Here is a 27,931-nt window from a genome sequence, read left to right on the forward strand (position 1 = left end):
TTGAATGCACTGCCTAGGTTTGCCATAGCTTTCCTCCCAAGGAGCAAGCGTCTTTTAAACTCATGGTTGCAGTCATGATGTGCAGTGATCTTGTAGCCCGAGAAAATAAAATCTCTCACTGCTTCCATTTCTTCCCCTTCTATTTGCCAGGAAGTGATGCGACTGGATGGTGGTCCAACAGACTGTCCATATTTATCTTTCTTGAGCCCAACAAAATAAAATTTTCTCTTCCGTAATAAGCTCTTCCAAATCCTTCGCATCAAGTGGCATCATCTACGTACCACAAACTGTTATTGTGTTGAAGCTTTTCAACTTTTATTTCAGCTGTCATCTCTTCCCAACTCACTATACTTATGATGCATTTGCTGTGTGAGTTAAACAGAAATGGAACAATATGTGTTCTTGTAACTTTTTATGATAACTTTGAGTTCTGGTACATCTACTCTCTCTCTCTCTCTCTCTCCTCCCCCCCTCTCCCTCTCCCTCATCCATCCATCAAAATCAATATGTTATTAAAAATAGTTATTACAAATTTCTTGCTGTGCATCTATGAAATTTATATCCTGTATTTCCATTTTGTTTAGGGAATCGTATTGGTATAGATGTAATTATATATACTGTAGTGTTCTGTTATAGCCGAATAGCTTTGTATTGATGTTGCTTTCTGCCCAAGTAAGGAGGCAGAGTGCCTACTCCATCCAACAGCCATCCTGTAAGATGGAGCAAACATTTTCGTCTGTCAAAGGTACTCTCTGAGTATCTGAGCTCCTGGGAAATGCAGTTTGCACTGAGCAAACACTAGCAGAGTGTTTCAGCCTAGCTGAATCACCCCTTGGATAAGGCTTTTCTCCTGCCAGAAATTGGTTTGTGCCGCCACTTTATTCCTTCCAGGTTCTGGAACAATTTCTGTTATTTTCCATGCCTTGACAGATTTATCTTTGGTTTGGTGAAACAAATGCAGTTGTCCCATAACCAGACTTGTTCCCTTATCCATGGGAACACAAAGGATTGATCTTTTCTCTTGACATGGGGTGATAAAAATGAGTAATGGAAGAGAGAGGTGGAAATATCTTGACTACTGCACAAACTGCACAAACCCTAACATTGCTTGTGACTGGAGGTGTAGCATTCAGGGACAGATGTAACGGCACGGGCAAGATGCAGACATCCAAGTTATCCAGGAGAGGGAGAAGAGCACCTACGGTAGGAGCCCATGGAGGTAACTTTTGATCTGTGCGAGAGGAGTGAAGGGAAGAAACAAGAGCCAGCCATGTGGGTTTTTATGGTAATTATCTTCACATCTCTGGAGCTAACGGTAAGGACTGTAACTGAATATTTGTATGGTAGCAAGGAAGCCAATTGTCTCTGTCCACCTACTTAAAGGGAGAAGGAGAAAAATATGCGAGAGGGAGCAGTCATTGTGCACTTATACGGAACAAGTTCTTTAAAATTCAATGGCATTTGCTTCTGAGCCAGTATCTATGTAGGATTGTGATATAAAATGGAAAAAAAAGAGTTGTGGTCTCCCAAACCGGGATTTGAAATTACTTAAAATGTCTTAGAAGTCTTTCAATAGGATTATAAAAAGGATGAGAATTTGCTTTAGAGACTCACCTCTGCCCTGATCAAAGATAAAGTGTATAGGTTGCATAACTCTGTCTGGCTGTGAAAGGTTCTTTGTCCTTCAGAGACCAAAATGCCTAAGCACCGTGCATTATAGTGACAGAATAATCAGCCCATTATGCAGTCTGTAAAAATTTAATTTATGATAGCAATTTACTGGATTATCAAGGAGCATATAAAAACAGTTGCGAGTCAAACATAAATATTTTATTATGTTCTGTATAATAATTTATTGTAATTGATACACTAATTTCATTCTAAAATTAAGAACTGTGCTAATGTATGTCCAAATTCCTTGCTTCTTGTCTCGTGTTCAAATATTGCTTAGTATGGGCTAAAAAGATTGGTTTAAATTGAGGCACAAACTATGAAGATGAAACAAATAATCAAGCACATATTAAAAATATGAATAATTGTTAGACTGCATGCAAATAATGGTATAAATAAATAGAAATTATTATGTTTTCTAATAATAAAGATGAATAGGTAAACATAAAGTTTGGGTGAATTATTATTCAGTTTATAACAATTTATTGAATCGTTCATTTAGAAATGTTTCTATTCACAGGGGGTTATCACTTAAAGGAAGCTAGTAAATGGAAATAAAAATGAATGGAATAAAAATATTCCATTCATTTTTATAAGTTTTAAATGACATTTTTTTTGCTATAATAGTATTGAATAAATAATAAGTATCAGAAGTCATCAGTGATCTTTCTGTTCAGGTATTTTGGCCACAATCAACATTACAAAATCTATGACTTTTATGATTTAATTGTGCCTTAGTCCTGCATAAACTGCAATAAAGTTGTGGTGTGGAACTGTGCCTGTATGTAAGAATGTGTGTATACAAGAATACAGGTAACTGTTCATTTAGTGACCATTTGAAATTACAATGGCACTAAAATGTTGACTTATGACTGTTTTTCACACTTATGATCATTGCAGCATCTCTGTGGTCACGTGATCAAAATTTCAGACGCTTAGCAACTGTTCATATTTATGATGGTTGCAGTGTCCCGGGGTGATGTGACCACCTTTTGTGACCTTCTGACAAGCAAAGTCAGTGGGGAAATCAGATTCACTTAATGACCATGTTACTAACTTTAACAACTTCAATAATTTATTTAACAACGGTGTCAAGAAAGGTCATAAAATGGAGCAAAGCTTGTTTAGTAACAGAAATGTTGGGCTCAATTGTCATAAGTCAAGAATTACCTGTGTTTGTGTGTGTGTGTGCGTGTGTGTGTGTGTGTGTGTGTATGCGTGTGCGTGTGTGCGTGTGTGTGTGTGTGAGAGAGAGAGAGAAATGCAGCAGGCAGAGAAAGAAAAAAGATTTCCCAGTCATGTAAAATTAAATAAGAATTTTCAAAGTAATATTATACTAGGATTGTATATAAGGGTGACTTTATATCAGTATTTTAAATTTGTTGTTAAAATCAAGTCAAGGCAGCCAAAATACTAATAATTATTAATCAGAGTGTTTATTATTATTCTCAGACAAAATCTAAAATTTTAAGGCCTTGCTTCAGATGTGATACAAGTCCCTGTGCAAAGTTATAGCCTAAATTAAATCAAATTAAATTCAGCATCACATTGGTTTTTTCAGTTTTAAAAAAGTGATTGCACGGAGACATCCATACTTTGCCTCTAATGAAACAATGTCTTGCAGCTACAGAAGAGATGTAGCAAATCTGTCCTTGTTGCATTTCTTCTGGAAAAAAAGAGGAGTGACTGATTACTCAACTCATCTCATGAAGACCCTGGAGAGCTATATGATATTTTGGTAACTTTTCCTGGGGATATGTAGTACTGTAACATAAATGATTTTGGATGTACAGGTGGTCCTTGGCTTATGACCGCAATTGAGCCCCCAAAAGTTCTGTTGCTAAGCGAGACAGCTGTTAAGTGAGTTTTGCCCCATTTTAAGACTTTTCTTGCCACAGTTATTAAGTGAATCATGGCAGTTGTTAACTTAGTGACACGGTTGTTAAGTGAATCTGGCTTCCCCATTGACTTTGCTTGTCAGAAGGTCGCAAAAGGTGATCACATGACCCTGGGACACTGCAACGGTCACAAGTATGAAGTAGTTGTCAAGCATCTGAATTTTGATCATGTGACCATGGGGATGCTGCAACGATCGTGTGAAAAATGGCCATAAGTCACTTTTTCCAGTGCCGTTCAGTGTATCTTCAAATGGTCACTAAACGAATGGTCTTAAGTCAACGACTACCTGTGTGTAACCTTTGTGTTTGGAATGGCTCTGAAGAATGGTAACTTAGAAGCCAAAACCAGTGCTTTTTTTGTAAAAGAAAAAGTTGCCGGAACTCACACATGTCATACAACCTGCCTTGCCTACCCTACAAGGTTCCATCCAAAAAAGGTGCCGGAACTCTGTTCTGAGTGTTCTATGAGAAAAAAAGCCCTGCCAAAACTATGTAAGCAGAAAATTGAACCTGGCATCTGTTTTTACATTTGTTGCTCACTATAGATCACAAGTTATAGGTCATTTTTATTTTTAAACCTTCATAGTAATGCTGACTATATATGTGGGCTTCCACATTGTGCCAAGCCAAAATGTATTGCAAGGAGGGGAAGGGAGGACTATTGGTTTTGGCTTCACATGCTGTGTAAATCCAACCAATTGCTTCTTTATTTAGTCTGATAGAAAGGTTTGTCAATATTTGATTATGCAGAAGTTCCAGAGATTTTATAGCCAAGGGTAAGAATCGATTAATGTTCCTAGAATACCGCTGTCATGATTAGTAACTATTGTGCTTATTATGCTAGCTGGGAGTATTGGAAACTAATCCAGTATCTTGAAAGCCAACCATTTCTCCAATCTTTCCTTAGGGATAGGGATCAAGGATAAGGCCTTGAGCCAATCCACGTGTAAATTTTTGTGTTACACTGATAAGAACTTCAACATAAAATGACTGTTTGGGCCAGGGGTAGGCAACCTCGGCTCTTTTATGACTTGTGGACTTCAACTCCCAGAATTCCTGAGTCAGCTCAGGAATTTTGGGAGTTGAAGTCCACGAGTCATAAAAGAGCCGAGGTAGCCTACCCCTGGTCTAGGCCAGTTTTTCTCTTGAAGTCCCTTGAAATAATTTTCAAATCTCAGGGACCACTTCCATGAAATTCATTATATCTACATCACGTGGTGATTAATAAAGTGAGTTGTGCATAGAAATTCTCACCATTGCGAGTGCTAGCATCGAGTGGTATGCAAAATTTTAAAAAGGATGTTTTTGAGTGTTGTTTTTTAGTCATGACCTGTTGCAGGACCCAGGTAGAGAAGGGCTGATCATCCTAACTTGGTACCCTCCAAAAAGTCTTCTTTCCCAACAAATGTAGCCATGATAACTTGGGATGATAAGATGACGTCCAAAATATTTAGAGGACAGTAGCTGAGTTAGCTCAAAGTCTTTTGCACAGTGTTCATCATATTCACCACACGTTATAGTTTCCTCTATGCTTCTCCCCCTCCCCCTCCTGTATCATACCCATAAGCAGGTGCAGCAATTGAGAAAATATCTTGTGATAAGTATGTGCTATCCATACCTACTACAAGACTTATGAGTTACTGACTAAGTGGAGCACAGCACTGTTTCATGCTTTTCCCTTTTTCAGGCAACTTATTTCACACACATTTATAAACACCACTTGGTATTTATAATGTCAGGCTGGAAACCAATTCAAGCCCTAGAACAACTTCTGGAAGCAGTATGTGATGTTTACTTATTCCGACATGTTTACATCCTCTAAGGTGAGCAGAGAGGTCTTGCTTTATTCTTCAAAGGCAGAATACATCTTGCGTTGAAACCTATTGCCAATCCTGACTTATCTCAGGCAATTTTGATTTACTTCTGCAAGTTGAAATAGAAGAACTTTAACTTACTGTACTGTATTTCTTGAGGAGATCAACCCTGACTGCTCTTTAGAAGGCCAGATCCTCAAATACTTTGGCCACCTAATGAGAAGGAAGGACTCACTGGAGAAGAGCCTAATGCTGGGAAAGGTGGAGGGCAATAGAAGAAGGGGACAAGAGAGAATGAGGTGGCTGGATGGAGTCACTGAAGCAGTAGGCGTGAGCTTAAATGGACTCCAGTAGATGGTAGAGGACAGGAAGGCCTGGAGGAACATTACCCATGGGGTCGCGATGGGTCGGACATGACTTTGCAACTAACAACAACAACAACAACAACAACTGTATTTCTTATGCTTGTGGTTATAAGGATTAAGCTTCATTGGGGCTACTAGGATCTAGGCTGCAAAAATCTGGGCAATCATTAGATAACAACAAATGAAAAGAGCCTTCTGTTTGTTTTTCTTCCCACCGAGTGATCTTTCAGAAGATACCATCCAGATCTGATACCCCTAAGTTCCACACTTGGTACCTTGTGTTGTAGGTTTCCTTTTCCAAAATATTGTGTATCAATTTTATTCAACATCTGCTGTTTAGGACAAAGAAAGAAAAACTCTCTCTTGCATAAACATGATTCTCTCCCTGTATGACTGACAGCTTGCTTTAATGTCCATCAATATTAGGCTCTCATCACAACTGAAGTTGCTACTCTGTCTTTGGTATAGCAATTAAAGAAACTTCCTCAAGTAGAAACCTTCCCATTTTTTGGAGTCTTGTCATTCTCCCATCAACATGGATAAGGTTAGGCCAGGGGTAGGCAACCTTGGCTCTTTTATGACTCATGGACTTCCAGCTGGCTCAGGAATTCTGTGAGTTGAAGTTCACGAGTCATAAAAGAGCCAAGGTTGGCTACCCCTGGGTTAGGCCAATTGACAGATTACAAGTAAGAAACCTATGATCTTCCAGATAGGGTTAACATATAACTCCCATCGTCCCATCTCACCATATGAGAAGTTCAAGCCCTGGCTCCCATCTGGAGGTTGTTTTTTTAGAAATCCCATTTATATCCCACCCTTCTCCAAAGACTCAGGGCGGCTTACAATCTAAGAAGCACAAATCAATGTGCTTAGCAATAGCCTTCATTCTATGTATATGCCTGCTTATTAGGGCTTTCCCCCCCAAGCGGCATTTTTACAAAGTCAGGTTATTGCCCCCAACAATCTGGGTCCTCATTTTACCTACCTCTGAAGGATGGAAGGCTGAGTCAACCTTGAGCCTGGTGGGACTCGAACCTGCACTAATTGCAGGCAGCTGGTGTTACTTAAGGAGGCATTAGCCCACTGCTCCACCAAGGCTCTTCTAAAGGTCTCATAAATTAAAGCTCAAACTTAATTCCAATAAGACTTACAGCTGTTACTCAAAGGGATCATTCAGCTGCATAAGCAGAAGGTCTTTCTAATGTATAACTGATGGGTTGTTGCATGCCCTAAAAGGAATCTCTAGAAATTAAATTCTGATTTGGACCTAGCTGTGCAGTAGCCTTTGTAAATCCTTGACAGAGAAATTGCACCTGTTTGATGTGCTAAATATCCTATGCTTTCCCCCTTAAGTCTACACTTGCTCTTTATGAACCAATTCTTCTTTCCCTTCAATTTTTGGATAGCTATCTAGTTGGACATATCCCCATCCAGGTAGAGAGGGGAATAGATGGATTAAGAAATCCGATCTAAAAGGCAACCATTTTACTGTAGCATAAACTGGCATGTGAGTTAGAATTTCAAAAGTATTTTAAGTAAAGGAATAGAAATCTGAAGAAGAATGGCAGCATTCCGCAATCCTTTGCAGAAGGTAACATGTCAAGATAAACTATGTTATCAATTCTGTTGTATTCATTGTATAAAACCTTTTAATTTATATACATAATTGTTTTTAATAGAGGAAGATGACTAGGGCCCAATAATGGTGATGCTAACTTTTTTTTTATAATGTGTGAAAGTAGATTAGTCTAGCTACACTCATAGAAATAGGTATTTCTTGTGCACTAGGCATGGTTGATGTAAATCAGGCTTGCATTAACTGACCTGCAAAACCAAGTATACTTTACCACCATATAAGGCAGTTGCCAAGAATGTTGTAAATCTCTTGGGGCTGCTTGTTTGGAATTGCAAAAAGTTGCCCAGGATCTCCCTACTAGAAACACACAACTTTTAGTCTGAATTGCACCAGTAGTGCTTGAGTTGTACAGGCATAGAGAAATGGGGCACTTTCAGTATCCCATGCATCCAGGCAAAAGACACAGTAGCTAAATTGTAGTTGCATTTGCAAACCGCAAACTAGCCAACCACATTTTAATTTAGCATATTGTACAAACCCAGACTTAATAAATTCCTTAGGAAAACCCAAAAAACAGAGCTGATGAGTAAATTATTTTCAATTTAGATTATGTTGTCACTATTTGTGTTAAGCAAAAAAGGCTGGAATAATACCAAGAGGTATTGATAGTGAACGGAATGGGGACAACTATCACAGGAGACCCGCAAAAGTATACAAAGGGGTGTGTGTGTGATAAAAATTTGCATTGTGAGTCACAACATAAAGCCCATGACTTAAGCATTTGCATCATGATATAAAAATGCATCTTTTGTCATTTTCCTGCCTTCCCAGTTAGAAGTATATGCCTAAGACAATCATGATGGAATAACCGTATGATGGTTTTGATTGATTGTGCTATAAGCCTCATCTGGAATTATGTGATTCATTGACTAGAATTAGGTGTAATGTGAAACAACTTAAGAAAAACATTTTTTAAAAAATATCTATATATATTGGAGTCTAGCTGACCATTTTGTCCTTAAGTAGGACTCTTTTCAGAACTGTTATGGGTTTGTTTAAAAAAAATTTGGAGAGGAGGAAAACAGCTTTGTCTTCTAGAGCGCTTCCCCACTCCTGCAAACAAATCCCAGGATTAAATTCTAATGAGTTTGGGCTTTAGTTGAGTTCAGAAGACAAATAAGTCACTGTGTTATTTTAAAATGCTCTAATTATAACTATACAAGCTGCTATGTTTGGTAATCAGTGTGATAAAATGATACTTTTTAATACAGCAGATTGGAGCTTTCATTTCATCATGTGAAATCAAAAAAATCATGAGGATGGAAAAAGAACTCTGCACCTCAGCCCTTGCCCAGGAAGAAGCAAACAGAACAGCTGGAAATGAATTGCTCAGGAGTTCAGGTATGTCTCAGCATGTGAGTTGGGGGCATCTAGATCAGAGGTCTCCAAACCTGGCAACTTTAAGACTTGTGGACTTCAACTCCCAGAATTCCTCACTCAGCCATGGGCATTGAAATTCAGAGTTTACACTTGCTGAGATTGAGAAACACTATAAGGATTGTCTCTCAGTATTCTTGTGAACTCATGCTTGCATTGTCAGTATTGGCTATTAGCCACCTTGTTTGTCTTCTGTTAGCATTTTTCCAATTACCATTGATTTTTCCAAGCATTAAGATTTCCAGGATTCCTACCTTCCCACAATGCAGCCAAAATATTTAACCTTTGGCTTTTTTAATTTGTGCTTCTAATGAGCAGGCTGGTTCTACTTCATCTTGTATGGAATAATTCAATCTTGCAGTCCAAGTGTTTCATGGAGAGAGAGAGAGAGAGAGAGAGAGAGAGAGAGAGAGAGAGAGAGAGAGAGAGAGAGAGAGGGAGAGAGGGAGAGAGAGAGAGAGAGAGAGAGAGAGAGAGAGAGAGAGAGAGAGAGAGAGAGAGAACTCGCTGAGGTTACTGAGCTCTTCTCACCACTTACTGGGACATTTTGCATTTGAGGTATACTGGCTTGCTGAGGACTGTCATTAGCATTGGTCTGTGGCATCAACACAATGGAAGTGGAGGATTATAAGAAAGGAAGATAGAAAGATCAGAATAATCCCATAGAAGGAATAGAAGATTAATTAAGGGGGAACCAAATGCTAATTTGCAATTAGTTCTGTAGCTATACTGATCAGGGATCCCGTAGAGAAGCTGGAAGATTAAACTGTTAATTAATGTCACATTAGGATCCTCTCTCTCTTTCTTTCTCTCTCTCTGTCTCTCTGCCACTGTGTTCCTCTCTGCCTCTGTGTGTGTGTGTGTGTGCGTGCGTACATACATACATACACTGTCTTTGTGTCTAGTTATAATTATATATATGTTTAAGTATTTGTCAAGGCTTTTTGAATGGACCTTGCTAATTAACTCTTTCATTCCTGTTTTGGCCCGGCTCAGGGCTTATCCACAGGAACTAGTCAACTTATGACAGCTCATTATTTGTGCAAATTATTCAAATTGCTAATAAAGAATTTGGGTGGCTAAGATGATCATTTCGAACTCTTTATGTTCTCATCAGTTAGTCATACCCTTTATCTGAGATTCGAACCCGGGCTGATTATATATCAGGCAGTGTTTTAACCTCCTGAGCCACGGGTTCCTTCTCTCTTATATTAGCTGGAAGGCAAGGCAAATGTATGTTTAAGTATTTGTCAAGGCTTTTTGAATGGACCTTGCTAATTAACTCTTTCATTCCTGTACACACACATATACACACACACACACACACACACATACAAAAAAGACCCTTCTGGAACCAGTGCAGATGTCTATTTAAACTAAGGATAGAGTTGTATAACTTGAGTAAGCTGCGGTTCAGCTAATTCATGATTTATTTACAGTTCTGCAGGTCCTGTGAATCCAGAGAATCATGGTGTGTAGTATAGATCTAGCCTAAATTTCTGATATCTACATCTCCTGTAGGAGCAGGGATGTGTAGGATATCAAAATGAAAGAATTTCAAATCACATTTTCTTACCCCACTCCAGGACAGGCTCTCCATGTGGCAATTTGTGTATGGAGGAACAAGAGTTGAGATTTAACTTTTAAAAATCAATATTGGGAATAGCCTGTTTGCCAAAATCCTACTCTAATTTGCTGCATATCTCTAAAACCTTCCTCAGATACCACAATTTTTGGAATTATCATCGTAACCATATTGGATACCAGGAAATGAATAGTTAAATATTACAACCACTTTGCTATTCTGAACGATAGAAAGCACCCTGCCCAGCTCCCTCAAGGGAGCGACAGTACCAAAAGAGTTAGCATATAATTAAACCTTGTGTAAAAAGAGTGGTCTGTTTGGTGGATTTATGTCCCATTTTATGATGCCGGCATCATATGAGTTAAGATGAAGTAAGCTTAAATATTTGGGAGGATTAGCAAATAGATTTCTGGAACAATGGTTGATTGAATACTAATATGAATGTGCTTCTTCCTGGTTTTAATTAATTAGGTTTCATTGACCTCCTAGTCAGCCCTTGTCTAAACAAAAGAATGACCTTGCATACCTTTTTAGTCAGCACTGTGAATTTAGAAATATCTGTCCAACTTGTATCTGCTTTTAGAGTATATTTTTACTCCTTGCCCTCCCATAGTAATCTCACACAGCTCTGAACACCAAAGTAAAGGCAGACCTTTAGTAGAAGATAAGAAGACCAATTCACCTCTCTCCCCCTTCTTAGCACACTCAGCAGTCCATTAATACAGGCTCCTGGGATGGCAAGATTTGTGAGTGCTGGCATTAGTTAATGGAGGTTGGTAGACTGCCAAACCCTGCACGGTTTGGGTTATATATGATGCAGCCCTAGCTGACTGAAATTACAGCAAGTACATTGTGAGACGCAGGGTAAACAGTAGGAACTCTTTAATATATTTTTATAAGCTGCAAAATACTTGTGGCATCGGAAAGAAGGAGGATAAAGGGCATGGTGTGAGGCTAGTGCTTACTTCTACTCTACTTCACAGAGATTGATTTACCAATAATGATAACTTTATTGTCACTTTGAATGTACACCAATCGGCAATATATACTCCTTGTTCGTGGCCCGCTCAAATTTCACATTGTCCATTTTAGTCTCTAGGGAGTGAACGATGGCAAACAGGACCGATGGAAATGGGGCTCCATGTGGATTAGCCCTCAAGTTAAAGGAGAATATATGTAGCTCAGGGTTGAAATGAGGGGCCCTTGATACTCTCTGAGCTTGGTTGATTTCTTGCAGATGTTTCATTACGCAACTGGGTAACATCATCAGTGCTAGAGGTTGATTTCCCACAAGTTGGTTGATGCAGGCACAGCCTCTGAATTGTGATAGGATTTTTCCCCTCCCCTCTGTGGGATTCATTTACTATTTTGATGTGTTTTTGTTCTTGCACCTTAGGCAGATGCCTTGGCATGTGGGATAATCTTACTTGTTGGCTGTCTTCTCCCATCGGACAAACTGTTAGTGCACCCTGTCCCCGAGCCTTTCAAATAGTCGCAGGACAAACAGGTAACTTGAAAACCATGATTTAATGGTCAAACTCGTCTTCCGAGGATCTGGGAGTTGTCTTAGGTTTCTGGAGCTGAAGGAGTTAGGCTACTTTTCAAACTGTATTAGACTGACCTCTGTTCCTATATGAAGAATTTTGTCTGTTTTTCATCTCCAGGGTCCAGGACACCATAATTGTTCATTTGGGGCACCAAAACACTGTAGGTTGAATTCTGAGAACTGCATTAAAAAACCCCAAAAAACAGTAAGAGGTCCAAGAATTTGCTTCTTTACTTGTTTGTTCATTTCCTACAAGACTCAAAGTGACTCTTGGTAGTTTTCTAGACCAGGGGTCCCCAACCCCAGGTCCATGGACTACTACTGGTCCATGGCACTTTGGAAACCGGTCTTTGCAAGCAGCAAGCAAGGGCGCAAACCTCCATTTGTGCATGCGCGAGATCAGGTTGTGTGCGTGAAACCATCCCCTCTCCCTCCCCCCCTCCATTGCCACTGCTGGTCCATGGAGCCAGAAAAGTTGGTAGACAGTTACCTTGATTGAAGATAAACTCATCAATGTGTATTAACCATGATGGTTAGGAGGAATACCGTAACCTATTCTAGTTGATGAAGAGCTACATTGGAGGACAGCTGTGGCCTTCATAGCATGATTCCCAGAAGGACAGCATGAAGAAATGCTTCCCAGAAGAATTTACTGGGGCTACCCTGAGAAAGAGGATAGTGCATTAGATGGATCCTTGAGTCTGTTGAGTGGGGCTTGCTTCATGTTCTTATGAAATGAATAAAAAGTTCATATACTGCTCATATAATGCATTGTAGAAACTTAGTTAATAATGATCTATTCAAGAAAACATTAATTAGTATGCTTTCGGAGACATTGTGTATAAACCCTGGTGACTCAGGAAATGATAAAATGTGCATGGTGGCATCACAACGCAAACCTGGTCCTTTTACATTTGAGTCCCATGAGACATATTTTGTCATTTGCCTCTTGTTCACCCTACCTCCCCTTCCCCAGCTCCCATGCATGATATATTAATCCAGTTAATGCTGCATTTGGGATCACGACACAACTACAAACCTTCTGGGTGGTCTTATGTGTATATTTGTTTTAGCCCTGGCTTCCTATCTAATAAAATAAAATAAAATAAAATAGATTATTTCTAAGAAAATAATTTCCTCTTAGACCAGCACTGGAAATGGGAAGTAATGTTAGACCTTTTCATCGCATTACGATCACTATTTGCTTTAATTTAACAATAAAATCAAATCATTTTGATTGTATATTGAAAACTACATTTTCCTCTTTATTTATAGTCTAGTGCTTAATTGTGGGCTTTTCCTGTTCTTGTTGTTGCAATACAGGGTTTATGTATCGTAATTGCACCAGGGAAGGCTGGTCAGAAAAATATCCCAAACCATATATTGCTTGTGGCTTAAATGCCAAACAACTTAATGCCCCTATAACTGAGTGGGAATCTAAGGTGAGTTCACCTCTTCAGCTATAATATTTGTGCACATGATAGAAAATCCTTTATGCAAACTCAAAAGTTGGTCTAATATTTGGCCCTTGTGTAGATCGCCACCAACAAAACAAGGGGGGGCATGTTAAAAAGTATTTTCTGAATGTGTAAAAGCACATTCATATTTTGCAGGTGCATAAATTAGCTATGAATATGTGAAATTTGACATGTACATATACTGAAGTCTGGTTACTATTTAGCAACCACAGAAGTGTGAAAGTCCACATAAGAAGAAAAGCCACCTCTCTCTGTGTATCAGTGATATCACTTATAGCCACGGATGCAGAATTGCTGTTTCAAGGCAACAAATTCTACTTCAGAAAAAGATAGTATTGCTACTTCAGGATAGTCTGAGCTCTACTGGAGGGATATTTTTGGCTCTACCAGCTTCTCATCTTCTCATAGCAATAGCAATAGCAACTTAGATTTATATGCTACCCTATAGTGTTCTACAGCACTCTCTAGGCAGTTTACAATATCAGCATCTTGCCCCCAACAATTTGGGTCCTCCTTTTACCACCCTTGAAAGGATGGAAGGCTGAGTCAACCTTGAGCCCCGTCAAGATCGAACTCCCAGCCTGTGGGCAGAGTTTGCCTGCAATACTGCATTCTAACCACTGTACCACCAAGGCTCATAAAGATTTGAGATTTCAGCATCATGCTGGTATGATTGGAAGAACTCCAAATGCGGAATTATTATCACATTGGCATTGGTGAAGGCCACAAGGATTGCCAACGTGGCAAACACAGACTTCTGTTCTCTTTGAGCAGCACGGACCTGAAAAGAGAGGGGGGGTGTAGGCAGTCTGTGATTGGTTGTCAGGTGGCCCCTGATTGGTTGACAGTTCTTTCTGCTCAGCTATTGGACAGAAGAGCAAACAGTAATTGATGGGAGATTGGCTGTGAACTCTATACTGCCCTGCACCTAATATTCTGCCTAGGTCTGAAAATAGTTTAAAGTCATCTCAATCACGAGGTACCTTTTAAACAGGATTCAGAAGGATTGCTATATCAGAAAGGCTATTTGTCTGGAAGTGTCCTGTATCTCTGAAATAGTTTTTTGCTGATACAGTTGCACCCATTTGTTTCCTCTAACCTCACAGAATGGGATTTTCTCCTGGTGTACTGAAGGACTAGATTCAATGAAACACATTGAAGGATAAATAGAGTGCCAACCTGGCTGATTCAGGTTTAAATCCACCCACTTAGGCACCAGTAGGGACACTCATAAATCTGTGTTATCGACAAATTTTGAACTTCCCTAAACCTACACGTTTGAAACATGGATGTGCAAATGGATAGGTAGGTAGGTCACACAAGGAGGGCAGGAATACATATTATCTTTTTTTGTCTGATTAGCCAATTATGCCCTTTGACGGAGGAATTGGATCAAGCCTTTGTTTTTGACACTACTTAATTACAGAATAGATTATTACAGCAGCTTCCGTGAGGGGCTGTCCTGGCAGACTGCCTGAAGCTTTAACTTACTTGAGTATGCTGCCAACAGACTTAGATCAGGAGGTGCAATATACAATGATGCTGTCATCATTTGTTTCCTTGCCCACTTTTAAGCAGGCACTAGAGAGTTTTATTTTTGCAGTCATTTAATGGGCTCTTTTATTCTCAATGGTTGTGCTTTATGAGACTGTTTTTATTTTGCAGTTTAGTTCTTTCGTAATTGTTGTACACAGGCACTAAGCATTTCATATTCTGTTTAAATGGATATAGAAAGGTGAGATATAAAAGCCAAAGCGCAAACAAAGGCAGACATTTCATTATTGTTACACAAAATGAATTTTTCGGGTTACGTTCATCTTTATTCTACAAGTGCTTATTCGTTCTGCTTGGTTACTTGGATTCAGAGACAAGAGAGCTGCTGCATGTAAGAAAAATAACTGTAAATAGCAACACCTAGTGATCCAATTTAGTACTGGCCAATTCAACAGCCTCCTTAATACATGTTCTTCCAAAATGTTGGAATAGCAGAATCATGTATCTGTTGTTGCATTAAGTGAATTAATTTGAGGGTCATGTGAACAAGGCAACTCAGCATGCCTGAGATCACTGATTCCTACTGCAGTCACATAAGTACTCATGAAGATCACTGATGCTGCTGGACCATGATTACTCATAGTCTGTCAAAAAAGCCTATAGTGACTGAACTTACAGACAATTCTAAATTGCAAACCTTGGCTTACCAATCATAATAGCTATCCCCACACATTAAAATGAGCCACAAATAAACTACATTCTAATGTAATATTGTAAATCCCACTTCTGATTTAAATATGCTAACAGTGATTACACATCTGGCTGAGGATATTTCTTTGTTTTCTTCCTTCCATGTTTTCAGTCAAACTGAGTTCTACCAGAGAAATAACTGGGATTTGCAGAGAAAGTCAGTTGCCTCAAATCATGATGGTACTAGGTTTATTGCAAATAAAAGATACATTCCTACGACTATTGAAGGGCTTCTTGTATGAACACAACTCCTACCTGAAAAAAAATATATCCTTGGATGTCTTCTTACAGGTATCTTATCTAATGAAATTGGAGACCGTGTACACTATTGGAAGCAGCGTTTCCCTCATAGCTCTGACAGCAGCGTTGGGCATCTTAGCTTCTTTTCGGTGAGGAAGAATTATCCCCATGTTTCTTAGTCTTTCCTTAGTTTATCTTGTCATGACCCACATGAATATGTCTGTGTGTATTAAATGATGTAAAACACTGAGATATTTGGAATCCTGTTCCATTCATTGGTGGGGTTGGGAGTGGAGAAATTATGATAGTCATAGATCTGACAATACTTTTCCATGACGTGTTCAGAATGTAGCACCGTACTACTTCATCTGCTTTTACGTGATTGTATGATATTGCATTTAATTTGTCAAGCAGATTTTGTATTTTTATACTGTGTTTCCCTGGGAGCCACAGTGCAAGAAATTAATATACTTTACAGTTATCAGTTTTACCATACAGAAGCCCAACTAGGTTGCAGGACGTAGCAGAACTCATATGATCTCAAAAAGCAAAACAGGGTTGATATTCAATGAGTGCTTGGCTGTGAGACTACCAGAAAATTCCTTGGCTTTAGGCTAAACTGGGAAATTGATTAAAGAAAAAAACATCCTGAAAGTAGGCAATGGCAGACCACTTCAGCCAGGAAACCTATATGTATGTGTCCGTGAACTCACCCAAGCTGAGCTGAACTCACTTGAGTTTTTGCCCTCAGGAATAAACCATCTGATAAATCCATAAATTTATTTATTTAATTGGGTAGATTTATATGGCTGCCTGACTTGCACACAGTGATTCTAGGAGGTGTCCAGCATTGAAGAAGAAAAAAATCAACATTTTTAATTTAATCAGCAGGTCAATTGAATGTTTAATCAACATTAAATATTAACCTAGAGTGGCAGTGTGCTCTTCTTTGCATATAATTGGATTCTAGGCAATACAGGCAAGAAGCTTGGAAAGATGTCTAGCTGAGATCTTGGAAAGCCTGCTGCAGCTTAAAGCAAATGATTCCAAGCAGTTTAAACAACAGTAATGCTCTCTCTTCCCTAAATCTTCACATGGCTGATGAGAATACCTGTTTTGAATCCTGCATAATGCCTTGTTTTCCCCTTTTGAATAGGAAACTCCACTGTACAAGGAATTACATCCATATACAGCTTTTTGCTTCTTTCATCTTAAGGGTGACTGCAAACTTTATCAAGGATCCTATATTGTCAGAGGACACGGATGATGCTGTCTACTGTGAATTACACACAGTAAGGAAGTAGAAATGTATACAGTTTACCCAGTTCAATAAGGCATCAAAAAAGCCACTTAAGAATGAAAATGGAAAAAAATAGCTTTTATCGCTTTTAAACTCAGAGAAAGTATATTGCCACATTGTTTATTCTTGTACCTTTCTCTTGTTTAAATAAGTTGCTAGCTTTTAAAGTGGCATAAGTTGTGTTTAGTTTGCCTTTGATTTTGTGACAGTAACAACTTGATTAAAATGATCAGCATAGTTTAATTAGTCATATAACATCAGAGGAGAAACATAGGGCAAATGTATTTGTATACAATTTTGATTAATTCATAGTTAATATCAGACTGAAGAAAATGACATCTGAAGAGATCAGATATTTGGTCTAGTCATCTTGATTAACTTTAGAAGAAACCGAACTAGAAGCAATTTTACTACTCAAAGGATTCTGGGATTGTTGCCTATTGAAAATGCTACCCTAGCCCATGTAAAAATAAAAATCCCATGTTAAGGGCTGTTAGGAAAGGAACTGAAAAGGATATAATATTCATCTAGTAGGAGGACATCTGGAACACACTGGTGGTGATTTTCATATTTGAGCAGAATTATGACTTGCTTTTATGTTTCTGCTATGACAACAGTATGGATATGACAACAGAATGTCACTGTGTAGGTCAGGGGTGTCAAACTGCCGGCCCGCAGGCTGGATGCATCATAGCGAAACTGCTCCTTCCCCATTGCCGGCAATGGCAAAAAAAGTCACAATACGTCATGACACGTCACATGACGTTGCCAGTTTGACACCCCTAGTGTAGGTGGTCGAATCTAGCACGGTTTTTCTAAGGCAGGGATGTCAAACTGCCAGCCTGCAGGCTGCATGCATCAAGCGGAAGCCGCAGCCACACCAGCTCTGGCAAGGGGAAAAAAATCACGACACACGACACGACAAGTTTGACACCCCTGTTCTAAGGTATTGATACCAAGGAACTGATAGGCCACTGATAAATAAGGTGCAATGGGGCAAAGGTTCTCTGGAAAGGGGATAAAACTAAAAAATAAATAAAACACACCTTGTTCATAATGTTTCTTGTTTCCCCTTTAGGGCAGGTGCAAGATGATCATAGCCTTTGTTAACTTCTGCATCATGGCAAATTATAGTTGGCTTCTTGTAGAAGGGCTTTATCTCCACAGCCTGCTGGCCATTTCTTTCTTCTCCGACCGAAAGTTCTTCTGGTGGTTTGTGGCTCTGGGATGGGGTAAGCATCTACTTCAGACATGTCAAACACAAGGCCTGGGGGCCGGATCCGGCCCGCGAAGTGGTTTCATGCGGCCCGCGAAGCCATCCTGGAAACAGTGAGGGAATGGCCCCCATTGCCTTGGCCCTGGCCCAGAGACCCTCCTTCTGCCAGAGACTCTCAGATCTGTCCCACTCCTGCCCAGGCCCCCATAGGCACCCTTGATGCGAATGATGTAGAGCTGGCCACACCCACCCAGTAAGCCACACCCACCCAGGCCACACCCACCCAGCCCCCTGAGGGCAACCACAATGCTGATGAGGCCCTCAATGAAATTGAGTTTGACACCCCTGATCTACTTAGTTACCAGACAAACATGTTGTCTGGGGATATTCAGTGACCTATTGCAGAGCCTCAACTTTCTCCCCTTGCCTACTTAACGGCAGTGGTCTCTTAGTTTCCCTCTTCCCCAAGTTGCCTTTGGATCGCTTTTTTTCTTCCTTGTTTTGCCTCCTGGTTTGTTCCTCTTCTTCTCCTCTTTGCTTTTCTTTGTCCTGGGCTTTTTCTGTCTTCCATCTCTTTTCCTGTGCTTGGGAGGGCAAACGAGGTTTATGCCCGAGCCCCTGCCACTGCTGACATAACAAGCAGGTGTACCATTCCCTCCAAATATGGTGCTGTGCAGGAATGCTGGACTGAAATTCCCATCACCTCCACTCAGCCCCTTTAGTCTTTGTGCAATGCTCAGCTGTGAAAGCACGGGGATTGTCTTAATGGGTAGAGACATTTTGAAAGTTTGCATATTTCTATGCGCTTCAGCCTTCTATTAGGGGTGTGGGGTCCATCATTTTATTTTTAGGCAGATCCATTTTTCCTTTTCATAAGGTTATTAGAGTTTGTTATTATCATTCAAAATGTTCAGCTAACCTAATCCAGCTTTTCTTCTATATTATGAGTAGGCACTAACCACAAAATTGTTTCCTCTGTTGCAGGTGCTCCTCAGTTATTCGTAATTGCATGGGTCATAGCCAGACTATTACATGAAAATGCTGGGTAAGCACATTTTCCAAACTCAGCAGTCTGTTTTCAATTCATGCTAAGGCAGGGTTGTTCCAACTGTGATTTAACTCAATAAAGCAGAATACTGAAGTATCACGAGTGTGCAAAATATGCCGTCACAAAATGTTCTGATCCTGAAAGAAACTACTCTGAATATTCTGGAAGTGATCTATCCTCAAAATAAGCCTGTTTTGAATTTTTCAAGAACAGCTTCTGGATCACTCCTGGAATATTTGAAACCATATATATAATTCTAGGTGGTACCTAGAATTGGCTTCAGGGTTTGAATGTTTTTCAGCAGAACTCTTTTTAAAGTTATAAAATGGCATGGTTCATGTTGGTTGGCCAAAACTAAACAAATCACATATTACGGCTTAGTGCGAACACAGCAAATTATGTATTAATGTTGTCTTATCACTCCACAGAATGAGTATTAATTGGTTTAAAATCTGTTTTGTGTGTGTGTGTGTGTGTGTGTGTATGTGTGTGTGTGTGTGTATGTGTGTGAAGTGCTCAGAGATTCTGAGAAAAGAAATTCTGCAATTAGGTTAGAGAGATGAGCCCTTAATAAAAAGGCAGCTCTTATGTTCCATTTCCTGAGCATCAAATCTGCTTCTCTCTGATGGGCTCTGAGCAAGGCAGTTTGATAATTACTGTGGAAACAAACAGGAGTGCTTTGTAAGATAGAGGACAAGTAGCACCACCAAGCATGGGCTTTGCACAATTATGGCAAACTGTCCTTTTAAACATACTTTTGTAGAAAGGAGTGGGAATTTTGTAGAAATACTGTACAGTGGGACAAGAAAAAGAAAGAAAGAAAGAAAGAAAGAAAGAAAGAAAGAAAGAAAGAAAGAAAGAAAGAAAGAAAGAAAGAAAGAAAGAAAGAGTGCTCCTAAATGTTCCATGATTGGACAGGGCAATTGCACATTTATTTTATTTATTTATTATGAAATGTATATTCTGTCCACCTCACAGTTCAAGGCAACTCTGCATAGCTTACAATTAGTCTACATTTGTCTAAATGCGTAGAACTCTCATTTAAGAATTCACCTTCTACAAAAAGAGTGTTCCTGTTGCTCTTTATGATGGATAATGTTCCAGTTAATCTGGTTTCAAAGTATTTTCATATCTGTTGAATAGATATCACAGGGAGATATCTGTTCTCCGGCTAGCTACTTGTTCTCTAACTCACTTTTATTAATGAGGTAAAATAACAAGGTTATTTAGTGCTAGTGATCCTATCTTCTGTTCGGATGAATCTGGCTTCCCAGGAACAAACAGTGTGCAGTGAAACATAGGCTGTTTGGCTCCGTTTGGATCCTTCTGCTGGGGTAAACTAATTCAACATTACTTAGCATTTCGTCAGAAGCTGAGATGCTATCTTCTTGCTGCCAAACAAATCAACCCAGATTTTTAACCTGGGTTTTAGAGAAAGCAATACACTAAATTATAGCATGGCACATATTTTAGATTGACAATATGCAGCATAATTTGGCAACACATTCAGTGGGTTAGTTAGCTACCTGGGCTAGCAGGAGACCTCAGCTGAATCAACAGACTATACAGAGTTCATTATACAGAGAACTGTTTTGTGGGACATTTTCAGGAGTTTTTTGCATTATAATTACAGGGATAGCAGTTATTATTTGCATTTCTTAGGATGATAAAATGCAAATACAGATTTTTTTTAAAAAAACAACAACCCAGTATTTTATTCTCTTTTAGCAAAAATGGCAGTTCCCTTAAAACATGATTTATACATTTACTTTGTGCCTTCGAGTCAGTGCAGCAGACTCCAGGCAATTGCTTGGACAAGTCCCTACAATTTTCTGGGCAAGGTTTTTCAGAAATGATTTGCCTTTTGCCTCTTTCCTAGGGTTGTGAGAGAGGGACTGGCCCACGTTTGCCCAGCTGGCTTTGTGCCTAGAAAGTGTGAGACAAGAACTCATTGTTTTCCACCAGATGCCTTAACTGCTACACTAAACTGGCTCTTAAAACATGATCGCTGTACTGCAATACATGCCATTAAGCTTTTGGATTTTGAGAATTTTCCATCCAACAGGGCGAGATTTGCAATGCTCAGATTCAAAGGGGACTGCAGTCCAGTATTAGATTCAGAAATTAGGAAATGAATCTAACGTAGCAAATGAAATAAAAGAAGTTGCATTTTAGCAAGGCCTTCAACGTTCCCTCCCCCCCTCCCAAGAGCCTCTCTAGCATAAGTTTTTTTACAATCAAATCAGGACAGGTAATTTACCTTTTTTAGGGCTTGAAAAAGTTTGTAAAACAATATCATGGGAGAAAGTGGCATAGGTTCTTGGGCAGAGGAGTTATTCATAAAGAATTTTCCTCTGTTCTCACAACAGTCCCATAAGGTACAATAAAGGAGAGTGGCGTCATGCGGAAAAAAGATATGAATAAAATGTTTTCTGCAGAAATCCAATTACAAAAAAAATGGGTGAGAGAGATTTATGAATTGATTTCATTGATAAGTACTGTACTTTGCTTGATGATAAAATTCTGCCACTGGCGTTTTATTACTCTGGCCATACAGAAAACATAGTCTGGTGTCACAACTATCCTGGGGTTGGTCTCAACTACAGGTTGGTCTCGATTAATGCTGATCGTGAATAACACAAAATTGTTGCATTATTTGAATTCACACTATTCAAAGTGATATTTCTATGGAAAATATGTTAATTGTAATTGGCTTGTAAGCCGCCCTGAGTCTTCAGAGAAGGGCGGGATATAAATGGAATTAAAATAAAAAATAAAAAAATAAATTGGTTCCAGCTTAACCTTGCCAAAATAGGGTAACAAACTTACTACATATCATGCCTATCCATGGATGAAAGTCAAGCTAGAGCATAAGCCCGTATCCAAAGCATACCAGCTATCTCCTATATTCTGCTCTGGTTCTCCAAAACGAGCCCCCCCCCGCTTTTTTTTACCTTTTCCCAAACAGAACCTCTCCTTTTCTTGTTGTGTAATTAATTGTACACAACAATTAGCATCAAAAACCCCAATGGCGATGGTGTGCACACCAGGCTCTCATTAACTGAATTTTGACTTTCATTAAACGCAACCTGGTATCAATTGACAATGTGCACTAAAATCGAACATTGCACTATTTGAATTCACACTAACCGTGACCTACCTCTGTGTGTGCCTGTGTGAATCCGCCTTTAGATCTGCCAAACAACAGAAAAGTGAAAAGCTTGTGTAATGACTCCTTGCTTTGCTGCGTCACAGCAGGCTCTTGAGTTCATCTGAACTTTGCAACTCTTCCTGAGAGCCAAGCTCTTTAATCCAAGCAAGACTGTGCCTCTACCTCACTCCCCCAATGTACCCTCTTGAGTTTTCTAATAATTACATCTGCCTGTTGTAATTTCTATAATGTGATGGATGGTAAGAAGCACCTGATGGTTACATACTTCCATGAAATATTTCTTTCAGGATCGAGTTTTCTAGTACGTCCATCCATAGGTTTTCTAAATGAGAACCTTTTATTCATTCGACAATTGTAGGTTTGTTTGTTTGTTGTATTTACAGATGCTGGGATATGCATCTTACGTATGCCCTATGGCTCATTCAAGGTCCCGTGGTGGCTTCTATTGCAGTAAGTCTATTTCACAGCCAATTTCCCAGATAAACTCTCATCTATTTCCCCACTACTAAGTTATAGCAATATCTGTTGTGGTCCCGAGATTATTAATGTTATCTAGGATAAAGCTTGTATGCTCAGTGATGGCTGGGTAATCCTAGAACAGGGGTCCCCAACCTTGGCAACTTTAAGACTTGTGGACTTCAACTCCAAAACTGGCTGAGGAATTCTGGGACTTGAAGTCCACAAATCTTAAAGTTGCCAAGGTTGGGGACCCCTGTCCTAGAAGATGTAATAAAAAGCTGGTGGAGGAATGGGGTGATGCAGTGAAGAACTACCTCCATCTCACTTGTGCTTCCTTGTTTTGTAGATCAATTTCATTCTATTTGTTAATATTGTGCGGATTCTGATGAACAAACTTCGATGGCCAGAGGGAAGAGGCAAAGGCTCCAGCCAATACAAGTAAGGAGGCCTCTTTAACCAGCCTCAGAAATAAACGCAACAATAAAAAATGACCAAAGGGCAAAGATTTTCTTTGTTTGCATGTCACGGATCTGTCTAGGGAAGCTGCCTCAAGGATAATTACCCCACTACAGGGAAGGGTGTTAAACCTATCTATATTTCTATTTAAGGCACCTGTTTTTATGCTCACTTATGTTATTAGGAGCAGAGAAAAAAAGAGGATACAGAGTTCCAGCTATGTAACAGAAAACCTCAACTCTTGCTAGGAGGTTAAAAGTCAAGTGTGCCCCATAATACTATATGAGGGGATGAACCCACCTTGTTAACATCTTTGGGGGAAACAGAAAAAGAGGTTATTCAGGAAAGACAGGGTTTCCATAACTGATAAGTTCATCATCAGAAACATGTAAGAAAATAGGAGAGCAAATTTTGAGAGACAAATCCCTTTTACATCTAGAGTTACCTTGTGGCTGCCCAGAGTTATCCTGTGGTAAGATGAGTGGTCAATAAATTCATTTACATATATATTTTGCACAGTTGGGCAATCCTTCTGCAGTCACCCACAGGGCAGGTTTCTCAGCCATGCGTTATCCTGATGTACTGTATTGGGCTACCATTCCCATCAGCATGGGCACTGGCCATGTCATTTAAGTGGCAACCTTATACATTGGGATGATCCTCTGCTAGCATAGACCTATCTGTATCCCAAAGCCAACTAGCCCTCTTTTTGTTGTTGTTATTGTTGTTGTTGTTGTTGTCATTCTTTCTTTCCTTGCTCCTAGGAGGCTTACTAAATCAACACTGGTGCTCATCCCTCTCTTTGGAGTCCATTACATTATTTTTGCTTTTTTCCCTTTTGATACCACAAATGGCACCATGGAGGTTCAAGCTCTGTTTGAAAAAGCCCTAGGATCTTTCCAGGTATAAGAGGGGTATAGATTTTCCACAATTCCTTAGATATTTAAATTAGGATCTCAAAAAATGCACGTAAGCACAAAGATAGTGAAAGCACTTTCCCCAAGTTGGTGTTGTGATTCAGGGTCAGCCTGTGGGTTCGGCAGTTGGGTCGGACAACTCAGAGGAGGTGGGTGTTGAAGAGCTTGCTGAGGGGATTGGACAGCTTGATGAGAGCCCCCAGCCAGGCCCCTCTCATCTGGTCACGATGCAGACCCAACTATGTGAGCCTGACAGCGTGGATGAAGATGACCCACAGCTGGCCCTGTTCAAGGACGCCTGACGCAAGAGGCAGTCAGTCAGGAGTAAACAGAGGAAGGCAATGGGGCACCTCGGAAGGAGGCAGAGAGAGGCCACGCCCTGAACTGTATTTAAGGGGAATGTGTGGGAGGGCTGGTTTGCTGAAGGCAACCGCTTGGATAGTTCCTGTTTCTTAGCTCCTGTTTTATGGTTGGTGTCTTGTCTTGCTCTGTTTTATGTGAATAAATTTGGCAGGCTTTATTCCAGCCTCTTGCCATTTGTAAAGGGGTTGTCCCTGCTTTTGCTGCAGGGCCGCTAGCAGGCTGGTACAGAACAGTTGGTAATCCTTAGATGTGTTATGATTACGACTTCTAGAACGGTGTATGTTTGGGGGAGGCTGGCCTACCATCTTTACAAATTCACACTCAAATTAGTACCGATATGGCTCCTATCCTCTGTACGTTATTTTATGCTGTTTTTGTTTCAAAGCTCCTTAAATGATTATCAGCATATCTGGTAAAGGCATTTTTGTAAGCAGAACACATGGGATGCTGCAAACTTCCAGCGGGTTGAACCTAAACTTCTCATCATCAGCCTTGGTCTTTGGAACCATCTAAGCTGCAAAGAAATCTCCATTAACCACGTGCATCGCAGTTCAGTGTGATTTTTTTTTAAAAAAATGACATTTCATCTTTCTTCTGGAATGGCAGTCTGCCATATGCTATTGTGTATTTCACAATGAATAATTTGCTTGTTTTGTTTCAGGGTTTGGCTGTGGCCGTGCTTTACTGTTTTCTTAATGGAGAGGTGAGCTTCCCATGGATTGAGATTTAGTCATGAATCCTGCTGGATAAGATCAAACGTTTGCCTAACCCAGCATCCTGTTTCCCATGGCAGCCCACCAAATGCAGGACTGGAGAACAATAGCACTTTTCATCATAGGTTTCCCATCAACTAGCACTCAGCAGCATACTACTTCTGATAATGAGATGCATGTAATATGTAGACTTTACAGCTAATAGTCACTGATAGTTTCACACTATGTAGTTTTGAACATTTTATTCTTATCTGTTCATCATCCTCATAAAAGGAGAACATGCAGCAAAGCTACTAATCCTTATATAGGGCAGCATCTAACTTTAAGTAAGAGGAAAGAATCCTTATGAATCTAGTTTAAGTCCTTGTTCACTCATGGCACTAAATCGTGGGTTACCAACCTAGTGTCCATGGGCATGGGTGTGCCTCTTGGGCTCTATGTTTTACCTACATTTTATTTTATTGATTTTGATCCTTTTAATAAATAGAATAAATGGGAGGTTAGTAATGTATATTAAAGTGCGTATAGTCAAGGCTATGGTCTTCCCAGTTGCAGTGTATGGCAGTGAAAGTTGGACCATAAAAAAGGCTGAGCGCCAAAAAATTGAGGCCTTTGAACTATGGTGCTGGAGAAGACTCCTAAGAGTCCCTTGGACTGCAAGGCAATCAAACCGGTCGGTCCTAGAGGAGATCAACCCTGACTGCTCTTTGGGAGGCCAGATCCTGAAGCTAAAACTCAAATACTTTGGCCACCTAATGAGAAGGAAGGACTCACTGGAGAAGAGCCTAATGCTGGGAAAGGTTGAGGGCAGTAGAAGAATGGGATGACAGAGAATGAGGTGGCTGGATGGAGTCACTGAAGCAGTAGGCGTGAGCTTAAATGGACTCCAGAAGATGGTAGAGGACAGGAAGGCCTGGAGGAATGTTGTCCATGGGGTCGCAATGGGTCAGACACGACTTCGCAGCTAACAACAACAAAGTACTGTATATTGCGAACTAAAGTGTCCATCTCAAACATCAGCTTTATTTTATTTTCAACTTTCACATGTATCCCAAAACAGCTTTAGAAAATAAAATCAGCCAGAGATAGAGTGAGTCCAGTTGCCCAAGAAAAAGAAACACATGGAAATGATGGTGATCTTAAGGAGGCAGAGGTGGTGGTTAATGGAGCATTCGGTTTCTTCTTGGTCATAGAGTTACTATTGTTCCCGCCACCAAAGTCATTTTGTGAAAATGCCCTAAGATGCTTTCAAAATTCCAGATGACCCAGCAGAGTTCAGGAATTTTGTGGGGTTTTTGTCTGTGTGTGTGTGTGTGTGTGTGTGTGTGTGTGTGTGTGTGTGGTTTTTTTAACGCATCTGAAAATTTGTTGAATTTCCCTTCTAGTTGAAAAAAAGTGACACCTCTGCTCTTTAGGACAATAGGAATACGTAGCTAATTCCTTTTCAAAGGCCATCTTTCTTAGTAGACTCCACTGCAGGCTACTGACATTCTTTACAGGTAGTCCTCAACTTACAACAGTTCATTTAGTGACCATTCAAGGTTAGGGCAGCACTGAAAAAAGTGACTTGTGACAATTTTTCATAGTCATGGCCCTTATAGCATCCCCATGCAGTTTTTCTAGCAACTGACAACTCTCTTTATTCCTTCTCCCCCCACAAATGTGGCAGTCAGTTCCAAGCGTCAGCTAAGGAAGAAGAGGAGGAATGATTTCTGATACCCCTTGCCAGCTTCCCACAAGCAACATCAATGTGGAAACCAGCAGGAAATTGGAAGTTGCTCCCATCCCCACTGGTTTTTTTTGCCACTGGTGGTCCTTCTATCTCTGCTTAAATAAGAAAGTATCTTTGAAAGGATGGTCCAATGGATCATGAGTTGTCAAGTCTTTAAAATCTTTACAATACAGTACCATTTGTCTAGTTACCTCAGCCCATTCTTCTTGTTGTTTCTTCACCACAATTGTCCATTTATTGGCCTTTCTGATCTTCCTTTCCCCTTGTTTCCACCTTTTCTACCTGCATACCCACCAGACTAAAATTGATTGCCTCGGCCCACATTTTGGCTTTTGTTTCCTTCCTCTGCAGGCAAGTAGTGGCTGACCACATATCATCAGGGCAGAATGTTGCTTGAAAGTGATTTATCCTTGTTATTGACTGCAAAGGTTGAACCCCCGTGGTGAACAGGGAGAGGGCATCCTCTTTCTCTTAAGAAAATCATGAACCTTCTTACTAAACTGAAACTTTTTGTTCAGGTCCGGCAGGAGCTTCACAGAAAATGGTGGCAATGGCACTTAAAGAAGCATCTTGGTACTCATAAGCATCACAGCTCTTCGTTTCCAAATGAAGTAAGTGTGCTCACTCAAGTCTTGCAACTGACAAAGCCTGGTCCTCAGGAGGAAAGACGACCTTCTCACCCAATTCTGAGTAAATTGTAA

The 27,931-nt window shown here is 40.0% G+C and overlaps 1 protein-coding gene across 1 annotated transcript; it reads left to right on the top strand.

The window, feature by feature from the left end:
• Window positions 1-1,213: 1,213 nt before the first annotated feature.
• Window positions 1,214-27,931, top strand: SCTR (secretin receptor; the record flags this gene model as incomplete). Its single annotated transcript, XM_083366882.1, has 13 exons — window positions 1,214-1,315; window positions 8,596-8,725; window positions 11,743-11,853; window positions 13,216-13,334; window positions 15,906-16,003; window positions 17,011-17,146; window positions 18,233-18,386; window positions 19,355-19,415; window positions 22,974-23,040; window positions 23,396-23,487; window positions 24,270-24,408; window positions 25,447-25,488; window positions 27,749-27,931. The coding sequence occupies 13 exons, from the start codon at window positions 1,214-1,216 to the stop codon at window positions 27,929-27,931; spliced, it is 1,434 nt and encodes a 477-aa protein (XP_083223008.1).

The sequence above is a fragment of the Vipera ursinii genome (assembly GCF_947247035.1).
Source record: "Vipera ursinii genome assembly, chromosome: 1".
In the NCBI taxonomy this organism is placed as follows: Eukaryota; Metazoa; Chordata; class Lepidosauria; order Squamata; family Viperidae; genus Vipera; species Vipera ursinii.